General features: G+C 35.1%; 1 protein-coding gene across 8 annotated transcripts in view; it reads right to left on the bottom strand.

The window, feature by feature from the left end:
* The window catches only part of NPAS3 (neuronal PAS domain protein 3), an 807,876-nt gene that overhangs the window by 543,501 nt on the left and 238,936 nt on the right, over positions 1–25,439 (bottom strand). For 4 of the 8 annotated variants that reach the window (XM_025043375.1, XM_025043377.1, XM_025043376.1 and 1 more), the window contains 2 exons: positions 12,990–13,234; positions 12,828–12,878 (listed from right to left, as the gene is read on the bottom strand). In XM_025043375.1, the coding sequence (XP_024899143.1) occupies positions 12,828–12,878; positions 12,990–13,234 (296 nt within the window). The remainder of the gene's footprint in view (positions 1–12,827; positions 12,879–12,989; positions 13,235–25,439) is intronic. The other 4 variants (XM_025043378.1, XM_025043379.1, XM_015585515.2 and 1 more) reach the window with 1 other exon arrangement.

Raw genomic sequence — 25,439 nt, 5'->3', positions numbered from 1 at the left:
AAGTGAATACTTTCTAGTGCTGTAGATTTTGGATAACTAGAGTGCAGAGGACCGATCTGAGACTAGACCCAATCTTATACTAGAAAAACTGCATGGTGCCTGTGATGCTAAACTACAAAGAATTAACACATATTAATTCGGTGCTGGTTAAGTAAATGCTTGTGGCATTTCCTTCAGCACTTAAACTCATTTTCAGAGAATAGACTGCTGTAAAAGAATGTAGGCTCATTAAGAGTTTATTTCCTCAAAATGCTGAAGGATAGCAAGTTTCTACTGTGAGGGTGCAGAAAACTGCATTTATTTCCTCAGCGGCGGAGAGGGGGAAAGACCCCAAAGCTTTTTGTTTTTGAGCAAGCATCACAGGTTTGAAAATGAAGAATTTCATTTTGTTGTCACACCCTGCCTTACCTCGTTTTAAGGCTGGCTGTGTTTTCTTTACACAGAATGAAAGGAGCAGAAGCCAAATGCTTAAAATGAATGATCAACTTACAATTCATACGAATCTATTCTTTCATGCTGCTCTGCTTAAAAATAGCATCATAAATGCACATCTGCAAAGACTGTGCAACCCCCCTTTCCTGAATTGTACAAATTATTAGAGTCGTTGACAAAAGATTTTTTTTGTTTAGGGGTTGGTCTGGGCACTCTCTTTGGCAGACTGCCACTTTTCTAGCAGTAGAAATATCGCTTGTAGAAAGCCACATTGTACTGAACAGCTGTTCTGCTAAAACATTGAGCTAGCAACCCAAGAAATGACTGACTTCACATGTGAAGCAAAACTGTTCCCTCCCTTTGTGCTAATTTAAATGAAATAAAAGTACAAAACATTCTCTTCCACGCCGTCTAGTCTTCCCTCCCAATTATAGGCTTTAGCGGGATGTGTGTGAGCTGGGTGCCAAGGTGCATGTGACTCTCCAGCCACTGCCCCAGCCACTGCTTGAACTTCAGCTGTTGTACTGTGAAGTTACGAGGACATCAGCCACTATTCTGATCTAATCCTTTCTCTATTCAGCTCTTAGATGCTGAGGGATTTTCTATGAACTATATACATTAGAATTGTGAAATTAAAAAATATACCTCATGCCAGGCTTTCTTCCACCTCTATGGAAAGCTAAGATACTAGAGAGGGTATTAGGAGATTATATCTGATTAAGCTCTTGGTTAAGTATGGTATGTGATTCATACTTTTGGTTATTTGACATTATGGTTGGATATATAGAAATATACACAAGTATTCTGTGTTCTAGACGGCATTTGAGTATTCTGCTTAAAACACTCTTCTGAAAGAAAAATCTTCTTAAGCTTAATTTATAATATCTGAAGGACCACAAATCTCATTAAACATCACCATGTTTACATTTTTAGCTATATTTATGTGTAATAGATTACCTAACATCAGTGGGTATCTAAAATAAAGAATTGGAAAAAAAACTCATTTGAAAGTAGAACTTCATGAAGTAATTTTCTTGGAAAATAGTAAAAGTTCAGGTTTTAAAATTACCTTATATAAATTCAATATGCTCACCTATGAAAAACTGCAATTTAAAATCCTATTCACCTTGTAAGTTTCTGTTTCAAGGCTACCTTCTTGGTCCCCTCATTTGCCATTAATCATTGTCTGTGACCACACATTACTTTGCTTAAACCTCTTTCAACATGAATAATATATTACCTTATTATTTGGTGAACATGTGGGTCACGCTCACTAGATTATAAACTCCTGGAGGGTTCAGTTGTTTTCCCTCTTTGCATTCCCCCTCGAGCCCAGTATAGAATCTTGCAACATAAAAGGCATTCAAACACTTGGAGGACAAATAGATAAGTAGAGTGAAAAAAGAAATATGACCTATTCCTGTTCTCTAATGACAAATGAAATCGTTACCCAAAAACCTACTCTAAGATTATATCCACAAAGGCAGAATTTGAGGAGGGACTTGTCAACTATATCCATTGTTTCAATAATCTGGCCTTTCATTTCAGATACAGCCTATTTTAAGAGTGCTTTTGTCTTATCATCTCAATGAAATATTTACATGTTAATAAATGTATATAATCAACTTTTATGTCTCATTATGGTAAGCATTAAAATAACACTAAGTTGCCTTAACATCCCCAAATCGCTTATGTCATTTAAGAAACACTCAAAAATTCCTTTACTCTGTCACGCAAGTTATGACCTTTTCCATGTTAAAATCTCAAAATGTATTTCGAAATAAAACCTGCATGTTGAATATCTTTCTTTCCGATTAACATCATTTTGGAAATACAATCTTAACAGGAAAGAAAACACAAAACTCGAACATGATAAATCCATAAATAAGGAATCCTACAGAAACTTAAGCTTCCCAATAGAATCTAGGCTTATTGCAGTGTAAGAACTGCTGGATTCTCAGGCCCAATTGTGCCACTTTTTCAGAAAGAAAACTAAAGCCAAAGAGATTGTTACTTATTCACAATCACAAAGATTTAAACTCCGGAGTATCCAATTTCACTGGCCAAAACTTTGCTACTAAAAAGGCATTTTGAAGACACATTGAAATAATTAGCTTCCATTGCATTCATACATCTTGTGGGCTCCATCCACCTTGTTTACATTGACTGTACCTTTATTGTGAGTGGTTAGAATTCCCTGCAAGAGTCTTCTTCCCTAATCTCAGTAAAGGTATTATTTAACTTTCCCAGCAGGAGATGTTCACACAGCAAAAAATTTTGTGACACAAGAAGCTTCCATCTGACTGCCTACCAGGTGTAAATCACAAAACGGCATCGGCTGAAAGACTTGATATAGATGATACAGATTTTTCTATAACTTCAGGAGCTCCTTATCCAGAGGAGATACAATAAAGAGCATGTTAAGCCAGGTGTCAGATAAGAAAATATCACTGCCCCACTTTACGAAAGTTCCTGAGTAGGCCCAAAACGAGGCTTACCTGCATCTGCATCCCTGTTTTCCTTCATAACTCCCTAGAATATATGGCATTTAACACATTTTGCTATGGATCTTCATGTCTCTTTTCAAAATGGAAAATGATAGCAATTTTGCTTTTATGCTAAGATTCTTGTAAAAACCTGGATACTATTCATCTATTTTTATAGAAGAAAGCCAATATTTTAAAGTATTTATATAAAACCCAAACTGTGTACACAGTCTGTTTTCATCATCAGAGCTGATATTCAACACAGCCTTATTTCCCAAACTGTAAAATTACATATGAGTGATGGGCTTTAATTATAAAACATTACTGAAAAGAAATGTCTAAGTCTCTGTAGTGAAATTATGACTATGAACTCAAGAATTTTACTTTCTTCCAGTCTCTTAGTACAGTACTATTCACCCTTCGAGCACTCACTCAATACCTAGGGAATGATGGATCTCAGTGGACAACGGCAAAAGACCACAAAAACTGTTTTCTAGTGACTGGGTTTTGCTCCTTTGGTAGCAAGTTAGTTTAGTACGTTGTGAAAATTAAATTATACTATACGATTTAGTCATATTTCTTCACTTTATGTACAAACGGTTTTGGAGATATATTTAATTCCACTTGCTTTAGTTCAGCTTTCCCAATCTATTCATTCTAATGAACTAAAGCAGGTGGAATTAAATATATCTTAGGTTCTGTGAGATTTGTATATCTAGGTTCTTAATATACAAATCTCACATTTTGTTTTTCTAATAATTATTTTGTGATGATTACAGTCATATTATACCTTAAACCACCAGTTGAATCAAAAAGACAACTAAAAATTATGTAGGAAAGTAAATCAAAACATTTATTTGAACTGACCAGTTGACTGACTAGTTAAGTCAAAATGACCAAACAGTCCTATGTAGACAAAGCTTTAATCATATTTCTCTTTCAGAAGATCCTGCATCTAGTGAAGACTATCTGATTTGCTCTAGTTTGGATCATATGCTGTATAAATTGAGAAAGCAGGCAAAAACAGTGAGCCAGACCGTGCCAATAATTTTATATGACTTTACACTTCATTTGGCAATATATGCATTGCAGAAAATATATACATCCATGAAAACCTAGTAAAATATGCAACATCACACTCTTGGCTAGCACACAATTTAGTTATGCTGGCCATCATAGTACATCGATTATATGAAAACACATTAGCTCTGAGGATAAAAAAAAATACCTTACCAGCCACTCATTGTTATCACTATACCTTTAAAACAAACATAAGACACAACTGTTACAACTTATAGGATGTTTCTTACCACATGGGTTCTAACAAAGTACCTAAGTCCCTTCCAGTTCTATGTTCTTTAAAGGAGTTGCCAAACTACCAGCTGCAGGTCAAATCCAGCCTAACACTTGTCTCTGTACATCCCACAAACTAAGAATGTAATCTAAAAAAATTTTTTTAAACAGTTAAAAAATAACCCGTAAGAAGATTTCATGGCATTTTATAACTAGATTTTAGTGTTCACAAGTAAAGTTTTATTAAAATACAGCGATACTCATTCAGTTACAAATTATCTATGGCTGCTTTTGCACTGTAACAGTAGGACTGAGTAGTTCCAGCAAAGACTCAATGGCCTACAAAGACTGGTTCTTTACAGAAAAAGTTTTCTGACCCTGGTTCTACAACTCTGTATCTAGTTTATTCTTGGCTGTCTAACTTCCCCTTTTAGGCAATCTTTGACCAGAGTCAGGAGAATAGACAATGTAGCAATAGCCATAATTTTAGTGAAGCAGGGAGGATACATGAGTGTGTACTCGTGCTCATGTGACTCCTTATTGATAGAAACAGGTCGCCCATAATGTTTTAAGGAAAATTATATGTAAACAGTTTAATCAATTTTCTTTCTTCCATATCTTGACTGATATTGTAACTGCCAGTTAATCACATTTCTTAAATACAACGAGCACTGAAGCACTAGAGACTGCTGAGCTTGTGAGAACTCAATGTTGACCAGCTGGAAAGGTAAGGAACTGGGACAGAACAAATTTGCATTTGGGCAGAGGTTTGTTTTGATGTTTGTCATTAGACTAAATTATGGTGGATTTTCAAAAATAACCCTTATTTTGGAATAATTTTAGATTCATAAGACAGTTACAAAGTTAGTACAGGGAGTTCTTATATACTTTTCACCCAGCTTCCGCTAATGTTAGTATATAATTCCTTTTTTAAGTGAATCTTTACATTGAATAAGAACTCCTTTGCCTTTGAATAGCCTAAAAACTGTTTTCTAAATTTGGACACAATGGTAATATTTGATCTAAAAAGGTGTGGTCTCTACACATGAGCCATGTATGAGCACACATGTTTATATATAATGTAAATGAGAAAAGAGATACTGATGAGCAGCTGGTGACATGTGCTGAACACAGAAAGAAAACTCTTTTACGGAGGAAAATGTGCTTAATTAAGATTCTAAAAGCCCAAATTCCAGTCCTAAGTTTTTTATTGACTTTGTGTCATTAAACTTTTTTCTATATTGGTTTTCTCAACACAATAGCAAGGGCATTGAAACAGATAATCTGATGTATGATGTTTAAACTGAAAATTCCATTGACCTTCTTTTCCTGTCCAGGCTCTGACATTGGCTGACATATTAAGGACCCAGAAAGTTGTGAAAAGTTGCAGTCAGTCAGTTCAAAGACACATTAATTTTACAGGTAGAGGTCACCACATGTTTATTAAGACACAGCTAAGACTTATGCACAGTGTCTAAAAAAGCCATTTCTGAAAATCAAACAGTATAATTTCAATAATATAAAGCAGACAGAGGTGACTCCTTTTTGCTATGCCTATGAAATATTTTTATCTGCAGAGTGCTGAAACTATATATTGTGCTTTGCAAGAGGTGATAGAGCTAAGAAAATCACTTAAAAAAATTCTAGCCTGAAAAAACAGAGAACATAAACTTGAAAGTCCTAAATAAGTGAATACAATGTAGCATAATGCAATGCCACAGGACACCATGACTAAAATACTACATTACCAAGAACTGGTAGACTTCTTCAAATAAGTTGGATGTAATATAGAATATAAGTAAGTTCCCTAAAATTTGTCAAGTAAAGGCAACTAAAAAATATATATATACACACACATATATGTGTGTGTGTGTGTGTGTGTGTATATATATATGTTAAGTTCTAGATTCACATTTTATCTATATAACATATTTGGCACTTATTTAATTTAAAACTTCATAATGTGATGTCTTCTTTTCTTTCATTCACAATGATTGCATGTATGCACATCTTGATAATCGATAGATAAAAGTTTTTAAGAGAAGGCACTGTTGCATATTTTTGAACCCATAGCATGAGGGAGATATGACAGCTTTATGTAAGGGAAGTTAAAAAGAAAAGGAAAATAGAAATTATTAGCAGAATGTGAAGAGTTAGAGCATATGGCTATTAAAATTATTAATAAAAAGCTTCAAGAAACCCTGTAGTCCAAGGAGAGGCTAGTCTGAGATAATAATTGTAACATCTTTTCTAAGGAACTGGGGTTTTGAATTAGAAAATAAACAATAGTCCAGACCAGAATCACTGACGAAATAAAATCCAAATGAGAAAACTGAGGTCGAGAGAGGGCGTTATAACCCAGGTCACATGGTATATTTAATTTTATCAAAAACTCTCATCCTCCATCCTTCCTTTTTGTCTTCCACATTTATTTCTCAATGAATGGTAAATACTTCCAAGGCCAGGATTGTGCCTTATACTCTCTCTATATGCCCTAAAAATATTCAGCAGAGGACTCACTAAGGATTTACTAAAAGAAGGTACTCAGATATTTGTTGAATGGAAGTAAATTTATACATCCAAGACACTTATGGGTTTGAGACAATTGCTTTTAACTTTCAGCTCCTCGGCCTGTATATAACATGAGAGAAACATGTTGGTAGGGGAAAACCATTACAGGCCGAGGACTAGCAGCTCATCCTGGGGGGTGTGGGTGGGAGCACTATCATTCCTTCCTCTCTCCTAATCCGTATACTGTTTTTTCTCCCCGTGGCTTCACACTATTCCTATCATTCTCCTCTTTATTTTTACTTTTTTCTTCCTCCTATCCTATGACTTAAACCCACCCATAGCTTTCATCAGCATTATTTAGCTCTGCTAATATAATCCAATTCTATACAATTTAATTTAAAAAGATGGCTAAATATTTATTTTCCTAGGTACTGCACATGGAGGCATAAACATGCATAAGATGACCCAGACTGTTCTGTCAAATAGTTCTTAGTCTAAGTACAGAATCATGTATCTAAAGAAAAAATTGGGAACTAGATAATGGAGGTGGTTGCACAACATTGTGGATGTAATTAATGTCCCTGAATTGTAAGCTTAAAAATGGTGAAAATGGCAAATTTTATGTTATATGTCTCAATAGAACTATTAAAAATTACCAAAAAAAAGAAAAATATGAATTGATAATAAAGCAACATAAGGCTTATCGGTAACATACAGGAAGAAATGACTAACATTCTGGGGAAGGAGAGATCTACATAAGAAAATGACGTCTTAACTGGGTTTGAAAAGATGAATATGAGTTCAGAAAACCCAGAAGAGGGAAAAGGGCATTTCAGTCAGGTGACGGCATGTACAAAGACATAAATGTATGGTTTTGGTATTCACTATTGCTAGAGAAAAAAGATAAAGAGAGTCGGGAAAGGACAGAGAGATAAATCTTGATATAGGATGCAAAAGGATACACACGTATCTTTTGTCCACAATTTCCAGAATTCTCTACAAAAAAAATTCCTTAAGAGGTGTTATGTGCTTTTGTACAACCCTCTTACACCTTTGGCATCGCCACAATAAGAACTTCTCCCAAATATCTGCTGCCCCCTGATGCAGGGCAGACCTGAAATGAACCCTCAGCAAGGAGTCAAGCCCAGCCAGAGCTGTGGCAAGAAGCAGAACCACCCAACTCATCTCAATCTAGATTTGCCAACCCTAGACTAACTGTAGCTACATGAGGGGTAAAAGCTTTGTGGCATGTTACTGAGATGCGGTAACTGCTTGTTGCCCTGGCAATGGCTAACTAGTTAACCTGAATATTCACATGTTCTTAGTCATCACTCTTACATACATGTTTTCACTGAATCGATGTTAGAAGTTGAGGGTAATTCTGGATGCTCAGTATTGCCAGATGCACTGAAAACAATGTGGCATGTAGCAAGAAACCAGCAATGCTTTATAATATTCTTTATGTTGAAAGTCTCCCTTTGTAGATAGCAAAGCTTTTCCCAATAAAAGGTGGAACTTCACAGAATTAGAAACTCATGCTTACTTTGCTATCATTAAGCCCACATTACGATCCTAGGGAAGTGTGGCAATATAAGCATCACTTGTTCAAACATGATATAAAATTTTAAAAATGTAAAAGCTTAGTTCTTAAATGAACTTTTCAGAAGTCATAACTTCACTAGAAAGATATAAAATGATAACAGCATATAATTTAAAAGGCTTCCTGGAAGCATACCTAAGAAAAGACAATTATATGACATTATATTTCCATATACTAGTAGAATCTGGCATTCGCTACCGAAATAAACAGGATGAGCATTGGCAGCTTAGCTTTTGGATGGTTCCATTTCCATTTGGTGCCACCACTGATGCTGGATTGAAGTGAGTGGAATTTGAGCCTAGAGCAGAGAGTCAGGCTCTCAGTCTACTGAAGATGATGGAGGTAAGATAAGCACCAAACAAGAACCAAGTTTCCACCTCTGAAGCTACTCTCCTAGCCCTACAGGGAGCTTCTGTTCAGAACCCAAGAGTTCAGTCTGGGTTCTACCATTTACCCATGTAAAAAGAAAAAAAGTACCACAGATAGGTGTCCATGCCATGTACTGAATTTAAGAACTTCCATTTCACAGGTTTATGTTCTTTTTTTAATAATGAGAAATACAACACTTGTCCCCAAACATGAATGTCACTTGGCAGAAAAAAATGCACACTGTAAAATGCCAGAACAGGAACTAGAAGACCTTTGAGCTGCTTAGACCAAGAAGACTTATCATTCACTCAGTCTTGGAATCTCTACCTTCTATAAAAACAGAAGCATTTTATAAAAAAAAAAAAAACTATAATGGGACAACCATTATAGTAATTCAATGTTACTCTGAAGGATGTCCTAAACACACTTACCCAACATGACTATTTTAAAGAAATTCATTAAAAATCATTGCTTAAGTAACATTCTGGTCTTTGGCTAAGAATAAATTATGTGTTCCTTAAATAGAGACCTGCAGGTCTCTCCTTTCAGAAATATCTACCACTTAATTCAAAATAGATGTCTGAAATAGAGAAGGGAAATTCTATGAAAATAAAGTTCTTCCCTAACGTGTTTAGTCAATTTTAATCACCAGTTGTCTTGCATTTTTCAATTTTCCCTTCCAAAGGCTAAAAATGCCTTACATTTTACATATGGCATTTTAGCATTGTTGGCTGTCACACACATAGGCAAATTGTTGTATAAAAGCTACATTGTTTAAATTAAAACTTATGCTTACAGTGGTAAATACTCTCAGATTAATAGAGTTGCTGCAGATATACTACAAAAATTGACTGAAGTCTGTGATATTAGAAAGACGGAAAATTTATCTAGTTTTAGTAAATGTCAAATCAGCAGCTATTGCTTTTAAGATTAATAAAAGATATAATGGTTTCCAGATAGCCTCTAAATAGAGATTACTATGAATGGAGAAGTGATTTACCAACAGTCACCACAATGAGATTTCTTTAAAGGTTACAATCATCAGTTATTTAGCTGAAACACTGCTGAGAATGCCTGGTCATTTCTTGAATAATGCATAATGTTCATTGTAGATTTGATCTGTATTATAACAATACAGATATTTCTAAAATAATGGGAAAAACTATCTGTTACCTTCCATTTGCTTAACATATCATTTCCATGAAGTAATTGACTCAGGACGTATTACACACTGTTACCTGAGTATTCTTTCTGCAAGCATAACTTGTAAATAATCTACATACAATTGGCATCAAAAAACAAACTCATCAACCTTTATAGACTTTTAAGAAAAGACGTGATGAATACAGGGCAAAGTAAAGAATCTTTGTGAAGCAGTACATTAAAATGATTAAATTTCTATATAGTTATGTAGACAAATTTAAATTTAAGCTTGAAATTTAATTATTAACTTGAACGACTCATAATACTTTTTTTAAAATGTTGCCTACAATGTTTAAGTACTTTTCACGTAAGTTTCCTAACGTCTTTCGGTTTATGCAAGAGACTGCTTGAAGAAGCATGAAGTATAATGTCTATTGTTTTATTGTTGGATCATGAACTGCACTTCACATAATGCTACAGGCTATTTATATAAGCTTGTTTATCCATATGAACTTCTTCAAGGGCACAACATAGAAGACCTTAATAAATTAAAATGAATTTCTCTTCATGTTGTTTCATGAATGTTTGATCAGAATGAGTAGCAGGTTTGCATTAAAGCAATAAAATATACATCCATTGTGCAGCAGAATCAGTTCACAGAAAGTATCCATTGCATTCCTAGCAACTTTGAGAGGAAAGAGGAGGGATTCACTTTGCTTACAGCTTCAGTTCTAGCCCATCACCAGTTTACGAACAGTAAATGAAATTTTTAAAATAATAAAATCTGTAATCTCCTTCCAGGCTCCTACACATCCATTCTAACCTCCTTCTTTTTCTCACTGACATCACCATGTCCATCTATAGACTGAAACCCATAAGAGCAGAATCCATAATTACCTTTTTTTATCCAACTTTATCATCATAAGTAGTCAGAGTTGACTTGGTTGAAGGCCACAAAGTAAAAATGAATTATTAGTCACACTCCAAAGCTGAGAGAATTCTCACTTGAAATGGCTGATGATGGTGATGCAAATCAAATTATCATTAGAAATGAATATGGTGATAGAAAGAGCAGTAGACAAAAAGTAAAAAAAGAAAAAAAGAATCTAGATCTGCTAATATTTAACTCTAAACCTTTTCTATATCATTTTCCTCACCTATAAAATAAGGGCATAATTCTATATGATCTATAGTTTTATATTTCTGAAAGGCCAAAAGTAAACGGGACTATTATAACAAAGGAGAATAGAACCATTAGATTTTTCTACTTTGTTAGCCACCACTACCAAAAAAATCCTATAAATGGCAAACTCCTTTAAATAGAAATGTAAATAAAAGATGATTATGTTAAATAACTTAATACAAGTCCGGCTCCTTCATCAGCATATTTAAAATTTAATAGTAACATTTTGCACGTTGTGTGATCTCTAACTTGTTCCATCTATCCTCTCGTTTTGCATGATTTGGAATAAACATGAAGACAGCCTACTGAATAAGCTCTTATTTATATAGTAAATATTTACTAGGATTATAGTCACATCTTTAGCTTGGGAAAATTCCCTACTTCTTTAGCATCTGGAACATGGATTGGTGTATTACCAAGTTGACATCTACATTCCGAAGGGCAAAAGGGCTGTAAAAGGACAGCATAAATGTGCCTTGGTTTGTTTGTACTCTGCTGACATCTCGTCCTTGAGAGCTACCTCTGCCACGTGTTCTTCTCAACCTTTGAATGTCAGTCTTACACTCTAGAGCAGGAGTCTAGGAACTATGGCTTGTGGGCCAAATCCAGTGGCAGCTGTCTGCTTTGTAAGTATGGTGTTATTAGAACACAGCCACACCCTGTTGTTTACGACTTTACTTATTGTCTATGGCTGATTTCATGCTACACTGGCAGATTTAATAAGTTAACCGACAAAGCCTAAAATTTACTATATGGCCCTTTACAGAAAATGTTTGTCAACCCCTGCTCTAGAGGAAAATAACTTGGTACAATTTAAATTCTAATTTTCCTCCTCTCATAAGCATAAGAAACACAATCCCTAAGTAAGGAGCAGTGGCATGGATTTGAACAGATTCACACATGCATATACACATATATGATCATGCCTTTTAGCACAGAATTATAAATAGTCACTGCTTTTGACTCTTTATTTTAATTTGAATTCTATAAGAGGTTACAGCTCCCTACTAGTACTCTTTCCTACAACAGCCAAGAGTATGAGGATTTCTCCAAAGGAAACTGCTATCTAGGTGTAATCACATAACTAAAGAAACTAATTCTTCCCCCAGCGGTTCCCTGCAGCTCCGCCAAAGGTCTGGTTTTATTCCATGCTCATCAAGAGTCTACTCTAGACACAAGGTTAGGACACAGGGAACTAGCAGAGCACTTAAGTTCTACACCTTGAATAATACTCCTTTAAAGACAGAAAATAAAATGACCGGCACCACATATACAGGGATAAACATATGCATGCATATTCATATGCTAGAAATGCCATAAATTATTAGGAGTTTCGAGAACACCAAAGAAAATACATCCCTTAAGTATCAGTGCAAAGGAGGATCAAATTTTAAAATAATATGTTTTAAGGGTACTTGCACTAAGGATTTGGAGGACAAATAGATGTTTTATATTTATAACTTTTAGGCAACATGTATAAAGACTTGAAACATTAATACATAGATTGAATTTTTATTAATCAATAAATCATTACTCAAAATGCCTGCTACAGCTAGATTCTGTTTCCTTCCTCTCTTTGGTTAGTAAAGAGAAAATATTAGCTCCACCCTTTAGCAAATATTCTCATACTCCATCATAAGAATTTTCATGTATTAGCATAACATAAATTAAATCCATGAAGCACTTTAATGTAAGTCATTTCATTCTCTGAAATTCATTTCATTTTTCTGAAACTTCATATTAAGTGATAGAATATTTAGGCTGACAGACTTTTTGAAAAGAAAATAGAAATAAAAGAGGTTCATTTCACCTTCACATGGTGTCTTTCTCATGCAGAGTTCAGATTTCCACATTTGTATCCCTTTAAAGGATTTGATATGCAGGAAAAGAAGAAAGGATGATGGTAAACATTTCATCTTAGAGACACCTACAGACCACCACATTGTAGAATGAATAAGGGCTTAAAACTTACCTTTTACTGATGTGTTTGGTGGAGGGCCTTCCATTCGCAAGTTCCATGGAGGGTCCCCCTGGTTAGCAAAGTCCCTCATTTTCAGATAGCTAATTGTAAGTCGAATGATGGATGCCTTGTCAAGCTGGCTAGTGATGGCTGCAGGGAGAGGCAACAACTTGGCCAATTCATAGAACTCAAAGTTTTCTTTTCCCCGGCGGGAGCGAGCAGCATCTCGGGATTTCTCCTTTCTCAATGCTTGTAAACTGAAATCGAAGGAGTGAAAAAGTATTTTTTAGAACATGTGATTCTCTCATCAGACAGAAACTGCTCTCGTTTTTGTTTTGTTCCTGCCCCGCTCCACCCACCCCAGCAAAAAGCTCCCAAAATCGTCTTTAAAATTCCAGGGGTCAGAGTAAAATGAGTTCCAGACAATGTCCCTACAACCATAAATTCTACCTCTAGACTCAAATGCCATAAACTCAAGTGCACTGAGTAAAAATAGTTTGCTTGTTAGGGTTTTTTTCCTCCAAGTGACCATGCAGTGACATACATTCATTGTTTCTAAGATATAAGATTTACAGATGATACTTGATATTTACAACTATAATCAATTTAAAAGATTGGGCTTGTATTCACATATCTATTCTCAAGCTAATGATTCTGTTCATTTAACTGTAATCCCTACAGAATCTTATGCCATCAAAAGAACACATTTTAAAAAATTTATTTCAATTATCATCTTGGGGGGTAAAAAGAATAAACACAAACACAATTCACAGGATCAACAAACAAAACGTTGATGTGCTTTCAGCCCTCAATAAAGATCAAGACCTTCAGTCAGATAAAGAAATCATCCTACTAAAAATGAAGATTTCAATGTAACTTTATAAGTGTGCTGGTAATTAGCTGATAATAGAATACTTTCATTCTTTATTAATGGACATATATTAGTAGACGGATAGATCCTCTGAAATACCGGAGAACAAAATACATTGCCCGGAAAAGTCAAACTTTAAGATAATATAATTTTAATGCTGAAAGATAAGGCCCCATGTGGGTTATTAAAATTTATAAACATTATAGACATATTACTTCACAGAAGAGGTAACAGGTGAAATCCAGCATTTTTCTTTAACTATTCATGTGCACTTCTGTTTGAAGTTTGCTCACATTACTGAGGCAGAATTTGGCACAACTAAAGTTGCTTGTGAGCATCTGACAAGAGAATTCCACCTACTCTGAATTGCTCTGTTTTGTTTCTGACAAGAAATAAATTCGAAATCAGACCCTGATGACAGATAATTGGACAATATTTACAACAGCCAGGTACTATTAATACCATTTGTAAGTGTCAATTTATTAAACTCTGAAAGCATCTTGAATCTTTGAATCTAGCATTCTGGTTTCACATTATAAAATAACAAGAAAGAGACAAATGAGCAAGGAAACAAGATCGGAGGAATAGATCAAAATGAGTTCAAAGTGTGGCTCTTATCTCTATTAGTATAGTATGGACAATAACATTTCATATCACATTATAGCATTCCTGATACTGTTCATGGCTTAAACACTGTATTCACTGCACACTCAAAATAGCTTATTGAATATACAATTTTTTAAACTTTTATTTTATTATTAGTTCCAAGCATACAGTACATTGGTTAGACATTTATATAGTTTATAAAATGATCCCCTAATTGCTCTTTCTCTCCTCTGGCTAAGTAATGCCATAATGTTCTGGTCAAAAACTTGCTAGGCTAATAACCCAACCAGCCAACCAGTTTCATGTTCACTCTATTCATACAATATTTTACTTTAGCTAACTAATGTATTTCTCAAAATTAGACAAGATAATGCTATCGATTTCAAAGCCACAGCAGTCTCAGGTAACAAAACTTTGTCTCTTGATGTCTCAGGTGATAACCTCAGGCAGAAACATCACTAATTTACAAGGAAAAGACATGTTATGTCACTTATTTCCCAATATTTTAGCTGGCCTCTACTCAATTCTGCAAATGCTAAATTTTGGCTTGTTGAAAATTATGTAAATAAAGTAAGAGGAGCCTTAAAATCTGACAAAGTATAAGTATAACCAGAATCCAGGTTAACATCTTAAGATTAAAGAATGATTCATATCCTTCCTTTTATATCATAAAAGCGATCTAACACCATTTAAATCGCCCATGCCAAAAGAATTGTCCTCACATGTTTTCTCTACCACTTGTAGAGTGCAGTGGTTCAAGTTCAGTGCTTTGTTCTTTTTGTGTTCTTATAATCAAATACCACTCCAGAATGTAGGATGAACTTATTTTTTATTTTTTATTTTTTTTGCAGGGGGAGGTCCAGTAAGTGACTATGACAGAGCTCTAGAGCAGGGGTTGCAAACTCAAGGGCTCTAGGGGTTAAGGCAGGGAATATCAATGAATAGACAGGCCGGATGGTGACTATTTGATCTGGAGGACACACACAGTTTCAGCTGATTGCAGCTTTGAGGTAAGGCATGCCTCGTGTTGGTTTTTCTATTTCTAGAGATCAAAAGCTAAATTTTTATATCACATTTCCAATTTTATGTTATATTTCATTTTATGTTAGCTAATTAAAATTTCAAAAATTATGCAAGCCACATGAAATTTGGTAAATAATGGAGCAGGAGCTCATTTTACAATGGGATAATAATTTGGAAGATCACCTTCGAAGGTAGTCTTACATAGATGTTATGTGTAACTTTACACATGTCACTCAAATGATTACACGTGGACTCATTTGTTATCTAACATTACTAAAATTCATCCTAGGAATTTCTCTATTCAACTGAAGTTAGGCAATTATTCTGAAATGATATTAATGCATAGGCTTATCAGTAATCTAAGGGGAAAAAAACTAAACCTGTAGTGAGGAAAACCCAAGACCACAAGACCACAAAACCCAAAACCCAAGACCCAATGGGCTCCAAAAGCTAGTAGAGGGGAGATGGTTTCTTATGTGAACTCAGGGAAAGGGAGTACATGGACCCTAATGCCTTGAGATGTCTTGCCTAAACATGGCCCTCTGACACATGACTTCTCTAAAATAACCCTGGGCAGAACTTTATGTGTTCCTGTCCCACCTTCTTGTTGTTTTTCTCTTCTCCACAGCCTCCTCCCCTTTTTAACTCGAACACACACTGTTACCCTACTGGGGTAATCTTCTTGGCTATAATCTTAATAACAAAGGGTTTCCATGACTCCCACATTACATCATTATGCAGACACCACAGCTCAGAAGACTTTCAGAATGATAGCCCTGTGTCTGTAATAAGTAGTAATTGATTTTGAGGGCAACAGCAATAAAATACAGTCAAAGGATTATAAAGATTGTGGAGAGGCTGATAGAATAGATGAAACTAAAGACCTTAAGACAATGACACAGATTGTGGATTAATCTTTTGTCTGATTTTGTGAAGTAGAGCCTAGTTATAAGCAATTCTCAAATTGAATTAAGGACTACATGAAAACAAGATAAACATATTTGCACATTCTGTTCTAAACCTATATATACAAATCATATATATATATATATACATACACATGAGATTGTATTTGCAGAGTACTAAAGAAAGAATGGGTTGGTTGTATCTGAGTAAAATGTTATAGTGTCGATCTCTGCCATCTAAAACATGATTAAGCTTCAGAACCAAAGTAAGTTACTCCCTGGGCCAAAACTTCCTGCTTTAGTTCTTCTGCTTAGGCTCTGAATAGCAGGAAAAAGAGACTCTGCCTTAATCCTTGGCAAATCAAAATTCATACTCTCTTTGATAGGGATAGTATCAACCTCACCAATAATTACCACCAACCACCAAAAACAAACAAAAAAATCAACCACCATTTCAAAAGAGAGACAGATACATATAGATATATAGAGATATAAATAAAATCTAAAAGTCATTTTAAAAATGTGTGTATATTTCAGAGAAGACAGTGATTTTCAGATTCTCCTTAGGAGTCCCATTTCTCCAACCAAAAGGGTAATCTCATATCTAAATTTCCCCTTAAAAACCTTATAAAGTTAGATGCCCCCCTCTTTTTGTCATTGATGTTGCCAGAATTTATTCTAAACAAGTATCCTTGGTTTAAAAAATATTATTTAAACTGTTTCTTCTAAACACTTTGAAAGAATTTTTACAAGTTTCTAAAGTTATACCTTAAGCGTAGATAACAAGCAATCAAAAAAATTACTGGTAATGACATTGCTTGTTGAATGCAAAGTGTTTTTTTTAATCCTCCTATATATTTTAAGTCCTTTCAGCAAATGGTGTATTTTGTGCAAAGACTATGGTGAAGGAGTTAGAAAACCCACCCTGGCCATTTGCAGGCATTATGCTTCTAAGTGACAAAGTTGAGCCTCAATTTTATAATCTTATAAAATGAGGATGACAAACAAGGCATGTTTGGTAAATCCCCTAGGACCACTGCAATGACTCGTATGATAATTTCTATCATAGTATATTATAAACTATAAGGAAGTAAACTCCTCAGAAAATTCTAGATTTTAACAATTAAAATAGTTAACATTTATAAACTCTAAATTTGGTAGAGTCCACTTCAGAATTTTACAACAGAGAAGAATTTTAAGAAGTTAGACAGTTTAACCATCCTTAAACCCACTTGGAAGCACAGGGGTTAGGAGTAGGCTCTGTAGACAGGCTGTGGGTATTCATATTATCACAGTTACTAGCTAGGCAGCCTTGGCTAGGTCTATCACTCAACATCTTCAGGCCTCAATTTCCTCATCTGGAAAATGGATATTTTAATAGTACCCACTTCATAATATTCTTGAGAAAGAACTGAGAAAATGTATGTGAAGTGCTAAATGCCTACCATATTGTAAACATTATATAAGCATTAACTTTTATTATAATAAATACAAAACTTACCAGGGGGAAAAAAGCCCAACTGTTTTAATCCTAGTACCACATCTAATTCTCACCCCATCTCTCCATAGTTTTTATAATTTTCTCACCAAGCTTTTCTAACACCAATTTTGATTCTAGTTACAGTTTCTATAATTCTCTATACCTGTTTGCTTTCCTCATTATCCTCTCAAACTTCTTTCTATACTGCCACTTATGACCGTTACTTTAGTCAATTTAATGTAATGACAAGAAAAATCAAACCAAGGGAAATAAAATCAAAGGGCTAACTTCTGTTTGGCAACAACTCTAAAACTGCCTATTGTTAAAACTCCTACTGTGTTCTTTCAAATCATGACAATCACTTTAAGTTCTGTCTGATGTCTTTCTCAACATGTCTTCCACACTTGCAGAAGGCAGAGGTTAAGAGTATGGATTGTGGAGCCAGACTGCTTATATTTAAATCCTGGTACTCTAACTTACTAATTATGTAAACTTGAGCAAACTAACTTATTTTGCCTCAGTTACTCTCATCTCTGTAATGGGATGACAATAATCTCTGCTTCATAAGGTTCTTGTTGGAGTTAAATTGAGTGAGTTATTTTTATAAAACATTTACAGCAGTGCCTGGCACATAGTAATACTATTTAAGATGTGTTGAACGAAAAATCTAAGCTCACTTCACAGATTATTCTATGCTTTGAGTTCCACAATGTTCGTCTATAATGTACATTCTGTTCTGGCCAATATGATCTATAGTCACTGGTTCTGACATATCGCATTATTTACTTAAGTGAAATAAAAATACTTTACCATAGAGACATTGACTTTTCATTATAGCCTTCTTTATGTCGGTGGTTTATATATTGTATACCGCAGGCATATTTAATGAGTTGTTCATATAAAAAATATGTTTAATTAGTGGAAAATTAAAAGCTTATAAATAAATTATCTTCTGTACTAGGAATAGTAAGTGACCATTTATTAGTTCACTAATATAGATAAAAACTGGCATTCAGTTGCAAGACAAGCAATTTTGTTTATATATAAAAATGAATATCCAAAGAGTTGTTAAGGGAATGGATTACTCAGGAAGATTGCAAAAGTTTCTATGGAAGACTTCAAAATTACAATGATAATTATTAGTCAGAAAAAGTATATGTGTACTCTTAGCGGAAAAATGATCTTTCAAAATATCTTCCAAAATATCACAAATCTAAAAGTTCTCCTTGATGTCAGGCAAAGCCCCAAAATCCAGGACCATGGAGAGCTCAGCCTGGACGCTGGTGATGGGGAAATGGAAATGCAGCAGCATTGACTGTTTTGGTCTCCATACGGTGAGTAAAGCTGAAACATTAAATGCTACTTGAGCCACAAATGAGTAAAAGATAACAAAGAAGTTATAAAAAGCAAAAGAACAGGCACAGCACTATCGGAAAACCAATATTATGAAAATGACTCATGATTTGTAATCTCTCTGAAGTTGCCATGGAACTGGATAAGGATGCTAATTGTTTACTGGGCTACTTGTCCATGGTGGACAAAAAAATAACTCTGGACTTGATGGCTCATTAAATTAAGAGAGTTAAGTTATCCCTTGTGACTGATCAAATTTAGCTTTGCAAATTGATTACTTTGGTTTCTTACTTCACATAGTTTTGATTAAAGAAGTAATATAGCTGAGATCTACAGACAATAACAAAGAACAAAAATAATAATTGTCACAGAGTAACAACAGAAGGTAAGTCAACTTAATCAAATGTTTCTTCCTCTCAGATGACTTCTTTATAGCCACATTTTTAAGTTCTGTTAAAATTTATATTTGTGGAACAGGTTCTGATATGGACATTATTGATAAATCCACACTATCTCTACATAAAAACCTGTCTCTAAGCCTCAGTTTTAACAGTTTCACATAAACTTTTGGAATACAATAACCAGTCTTTATAAAAGAATGAGGCAAGTTTTGGTCACCTAACTATAGGAAAAGGAAAGGTAGTGTCAAAAGCGCTTTCAATTTTACCTTTTTAAAGCACTGCTAAGGAGTCAGACAGGCAGGTTTTTATGGATTTTCCTACTTGTTTTGCTTAGGAGAACCCAGCACTACAGACTTCTACTATTTATCAATTAATCTGGCATGCAGCCTCAAAGGAAGAAGGTCGACCTGTATTAAAAATGCAGCCATTAAAAATTCATCAAAGGCTTCAGCATTTTAACTCATGAACCTTTGAACACCTGCATACTTGTCAGATCTCTGGTCATAGTTAATGGTGAAATCTACAGTTACTCCAGTACCTCCACTTGCCCTGACATGAGCTGAATGAGGAGGCTTCACAGAGAAAAGGGAAAGATTCTATAAGCACTGCTTGCCCTTCTTCATAACTTTCAATAAAACAGCCCACCACACACTGACATTGCATACAGTTCAAAGTCAATCAAATTGACCTACTGCAAAGAAAAAAATCTTTCAGGAGTATTTTTCCGTATGATTATAAATATCGACTTTGTTACAAGGTATTATAATTGAGAAATGCATAAACAACTATTATCTGGTAGGATTATGCACCATATAGCTCACAAATTGAAGCCTTTAATGCTCTCTAAGAAGAGGTTATAATTTCAGAAACCTTCCTTCAATGTATGAAGAAAGCAGTATAGTATTGGCTGGAAGTTGAAACTGGAACCTTCAAGTTCAAGGTAAGAACTCTGCTGCTTAACTAATGCACTGCTCATAGCTGTCATCATTAATTTATGTTAGCCTCTGTAAACATCAAGAGTATAATAGGCCAATTTCACAACTAAATATAGATGCACATTTTGCCCTTATATAAATGGCAGATTGCTGCTGTAGATCATCGCTGCAGCAACACGTCAGTAAAGATGCACTGTTTGATGGTCTGATGCTCACACAATATATAAAACCAGTTGTAATGGTTGTTTGGAAGCAAAGTGTAACATAGCAGCAAAATTTCATTTGTTCCACAAACTCAGGATATATTAAGCTTGGCTGACAAAGACTGTTTGATGTGCTAAATCAGTTTGACCTTCATTCTTGCTGTATTTTTCTCATTTAACATGTGAAATGACCATTATTTTTCCCCAACTAAGAAAATATCATGAAATTGATAGCTTAAAAAAATGCCAAAAACATCTGCAATGGCTAACATTTGACAAAGTCTCAAAATCAAGATGTGTTCTTAAAATTTTTACACTAAAATACATTCTGATTGAATAATTATGACCCATTTTTGACTTGTGGTAAAATAGATCAAAAGAGTAATTAAAGTCATTCAAATGAATGCCTTTCCTCGTCTTCAGAAAATGCCTTGTGTATGTTTGAACTTAATAATTAAATTAATTGGTTTTAGCCAATGAGCATTTTTATTCTTAACACTTTAAATAAGAGGATTTAATTCCAGAATGAGTCATTAGAATAGTAATATAGAAAGCTGAGAGGTCCTCACAATCCTTTTCAGCCAATGTTCACCTTGATTCAAATAACCCTTGAATGAACCACAGCAAGACCAAACTATTCACTGCTTGCTTTGGTGTCTGCCAAAAACCTCATGAATCAAAGTGTTTTGTTCTTCATTTTCCCCCAGAACTTTAAGCTATACAACTGGCAGTTCCATAATAATGGAAGAACTGCAGCTTTATCAAGTAATTTCTCTCCACCCAATAAATAGCACTTTACCTTGGAGCAACTTGTATATTTCACACCTTAAATTTCTATTTACCAAATCAGCTAATCACTTCACAATTGAACTCAGAACAAAAAAAAAAATTATCAATTAAAGTGGTTGAAACTCCTGCAAATTATCATTTAGGAATGAAGTAATTGCTTTCATCAGGGCAGAAAAGCCCGCCAGAACAGAAATGTCACTTTAGATTAGTGTTCTCACTCCTGAAGCTATGGATGACACAGCTGATATAAGACTAAATGCCAAGACCAATCAATTGCTTTTGTGGCTCTGCTCTGAGCTGCTGTAAAAGGGGCCATTTTCTAGGATCTACTCTTCATTATAGTAAATGCTATCTCCTTGGTAACATAATTCCATTTCTCATAAATTCTGTCTGAGAGCATTGTCCTAACAATGGATGTTTGTGGAAAAGAATGCTGTTGGTTTAATGCACAGAATTAAGTGTGAATAGCTGTCAAACTGCTATAGTTTACTAGTTCTTAAACATAAATTGAAGTCTTATACATTAAAAAAAATTCTTGGGGAGAAATGAATGTCCTGAACAAGGGTAAGATACTGTATTTGAAGGTTCTGTGCTACTGGTTTAGAATTTTCACTATTCTAGTGTTTATCTGTTCTGTACATTAAATCAGTCAGCTCACACCAGAGGTGGGTGAACACTTCACTTACTTTCTCAGCAGTGTAGTTTGCAAATGTGAAACCTCAGAAGCAAATATGGACTCATTAGGCAACTGCATGCGATTTGTCAATAGCCAGAACTGTGTTAAAGAAAAAAAAAAAAAGTGTTCTTTGAGCTGAGCCCTTCCTGGAAAGCATCCAGATCTTAATTTGTATTGTTCATCCCCCTGAAGTTACAAGAATCTGGGTTGCAGGCTCCAATTAAAAGGAAATTGAAGAAGCTAATATAGTGAGAAAGCAGCAATTCCCTGCACTGCTCTCTTCAGGTCTGAAGTTCAGAAAGAGATTCAGGATCACGGGTCTTTGCCTGACATGGGATAAAGGCTTTCCCATCCCGGTGAGCACACATGTGTAACTTCCATTAACAGTAACAGGAGTCGTGAGCACACATTGAGAGGAATGTCTGCTAAATATTTGAAAGGATCGGAGCATCTACGCTGAAGGGCAAAATGAAAGGGAATGGTGGGCATCTGTAACAGCAGGACATTTTACTGACCATCCAAAGGGCGACTCCTTGAATTTCTACCACTCCTAGGAACTATAGTATTCATTTTCATAATATCAATAACAGGAAAGCACACATGTTGTTTCTGCTTTTTAAGATGATTCAGCACCACCAAAAAAACAGCATGGACTTAAACATAGTAATAATTAATAATAATAATAATTTAAAAAGCTAACAACTTTGAAGGCTAACTCTACTACAGCCAGGGTCTGTTTTAAATATAATCTCATTTAATTCATGATGGCCAACATCAGCTATCGGGGAAAAAGAGTAACTACTACGAAAGGCAGACAATCTCTGCTGGATACATTTAAAACTAAAAACGGCATTGCCTTCAGTCCCAATTTTTTGTGATCTACTACATAGGTTTTGCACTTTCCCTTCAAATTTCCACACCCATCCCTGGAAACTGGGTGATTTCTTGTCTCAGGAAGAGCTTTCCCCAGATTCTGGACTTTCGATCCTAAAAGTAGTAAAGTCCTAGGAAACAAGGACAGTTGATCACTTTGGAAGTATTATCGTCCCGGTCTCATAAATAAGATCAAAGCACAGAAATGGAAAATAACTTGCAAAGCCAAAGACAGCTGGAGTTGGAATTTGAACCTGGGCAAGATGACTCGAGTATGTCCTTCTCACCACTGTATTACATTGCGCTACAGGAAGAAAGTCCTCGTGATCCCCCTTTTCTCTATCATACTGATATGACAATTAAGGCACTGATAAAGTTTTATTTGATTTATAATCACCCATATAAATTTCATAATAATTCTTATGAAAACATTAATTCTTTAATGAAATGTTCAATAAAACCCCTATTTTTCAGGCTTATAAACACATTCCAATTTGAAGGAGATAGATTTGCTGTTAATTGCTCTAAGTCCCAAACTAAACTGCTTTGGAATTCAAATTCGAATGACCTTTTCTAGAGGAAAAATTCATTTTTTCTTTTAATTTTCTTTAAGTGTGATTTCAAACACTTTTGAAAGCACAACTAAGTGGAAGGAAGCTTTTGAAAACTTTCAAGCTTGATAGGAGAAACCTGGAAAGGAGAAAGCATACTTTGACAAGTTTGAAGATTTTTAAGTATGAAAAATAAGTTATGGTTATGTGAACACTGCAAACAGCACATAGCGCTTGACATCAGTGAACACACCATTATACTATAACTGCCTGCACTCCTCTATGAAATAGAATTAAGTAAAATGGTCATCCTTTCTTCAAACACTACAACTGTGGGTAGGGATCCATCAGTCTTGTGAGACTATTTGCTCTATCCCCCCACTATTTTTTCTTCATGTATTTTCACTTCTCCTTTCATCAGGACTCCAAAAACAAAGTGTATGATTGCTAGGGTTGTAAACTGTTACAATTTCTAGAGAACACACTTTGGCCAATACCTGTCCTAAAGTAATATTTGTTGCCTTTCTGATAAACTTCAGGAAAAAAATTATGAAATATTCTCAAGATGTTGAACGAGAATGTTAAAAAAAACTTCAATGTCTTGGAAAAATTTTTGCAATATCGTAAGCTATATAAGGTAGTTTATAAATCATCATGTATAGTAGGATCAAATGACTATATAGCAATATCTCTATATCTATATAGATAGATATAGAGATAAAATATACCCAAATCTGGATTAATTTCCCATAAACTAGAATATTAAGACTGGTTATTTCTACATGGTAGAAATTCCTTGTGTGTGTCTGGGGGAGAGAGGTGGTTAATTTCTGAAGTTTCTTCAACAAACATGTATTTTTTACTATCAAAAAAAATTTTTTTTAAGTAATTTCATGGAATCCAAGTTGAGCCTCAGAAGCACCTTGATGCTCCAAGGTAGTTTTCATTAACAAATGGTTTTCCTGAGAGTGCTATCAAATGCCGTCCTATCACTTCTTGCCATAGTAGGGCCTGAAAAATAGTTGGAGAAAATGCTTGGCTTGGTCATTTCTCTAAAAGAGGGCTGGGAGTGGAATAGCCAGGAGAGGGCTTCATCCTCCTCAAGTTATCCCTCACGGGTCTCCAACCAGATGATTGAGTCCATCAGCTGTGCAACCAGGGCCCCTGTGTCCTTTATGGTCCCTGTAAACCCCAGATCAGTGCTTTGCCCAGGGTACAAGATACCAGCGGCTTTGTTGGGGATGGAACGTGCTCCCGTGTATCATTAACCTGTTGAAAACCTTACGGCAGCTGTAGATTCTAACTCAGGAGAAAACAAAGAGAAACACAAAATATTGCATCAAATGGGCTCCTGAAACATTCTCAGACCCTGGCTCAAGCCTAGATTAGCAAGTTGCCATGATTGATGATATCTTAAGATCTCTATTAAGCTTTAGAACACTAACCAAACTATAAATATCAGGATCATCCCTTGTTTTTCACTGACTGCTGTACTTGCGACTTCTAATAGGTTCTGGCCCTCTGTGGTAGGGTGGCTCCATGATATTAGACTATATACGTGCAACAGCCAAGGTGTTTGTATGTACCAGTGATTACCATATAAGATTTAATTTGGGGAGTCATGATACCTCATTGAGGTACTTTATAAAGTGGGACAACATAGGAAATGCTCATGTATTTTTAGGCTTCCATTAGTCAGAAACCCATTTCTCCCTGCCACCATGGACTCTACATTCCTCTGAAAACCCTGATCGATGCTTAGTCCTTTCATAAAAATCTGACCTTAAGGTACAAAT

This window comes from Pteropus alecto, unplaced genomic scaffold, assembly GCF_000325575.1.
Source record: "Pteropus alecto unplaced genomic scaffold, ASM32557v1 scaffold171, whole genome shotgun sequence".
In the NCBI taxonomy this organism is placed as follows: Eukaryota; Metazoa; Chordata; class Mammalia; order Chiroptera; family Pteropodidae; genus Pteropus; species Pteropus alecto.
This window is presented reverse-complemented; position numbering and strand designations above follow the sequence as displayed.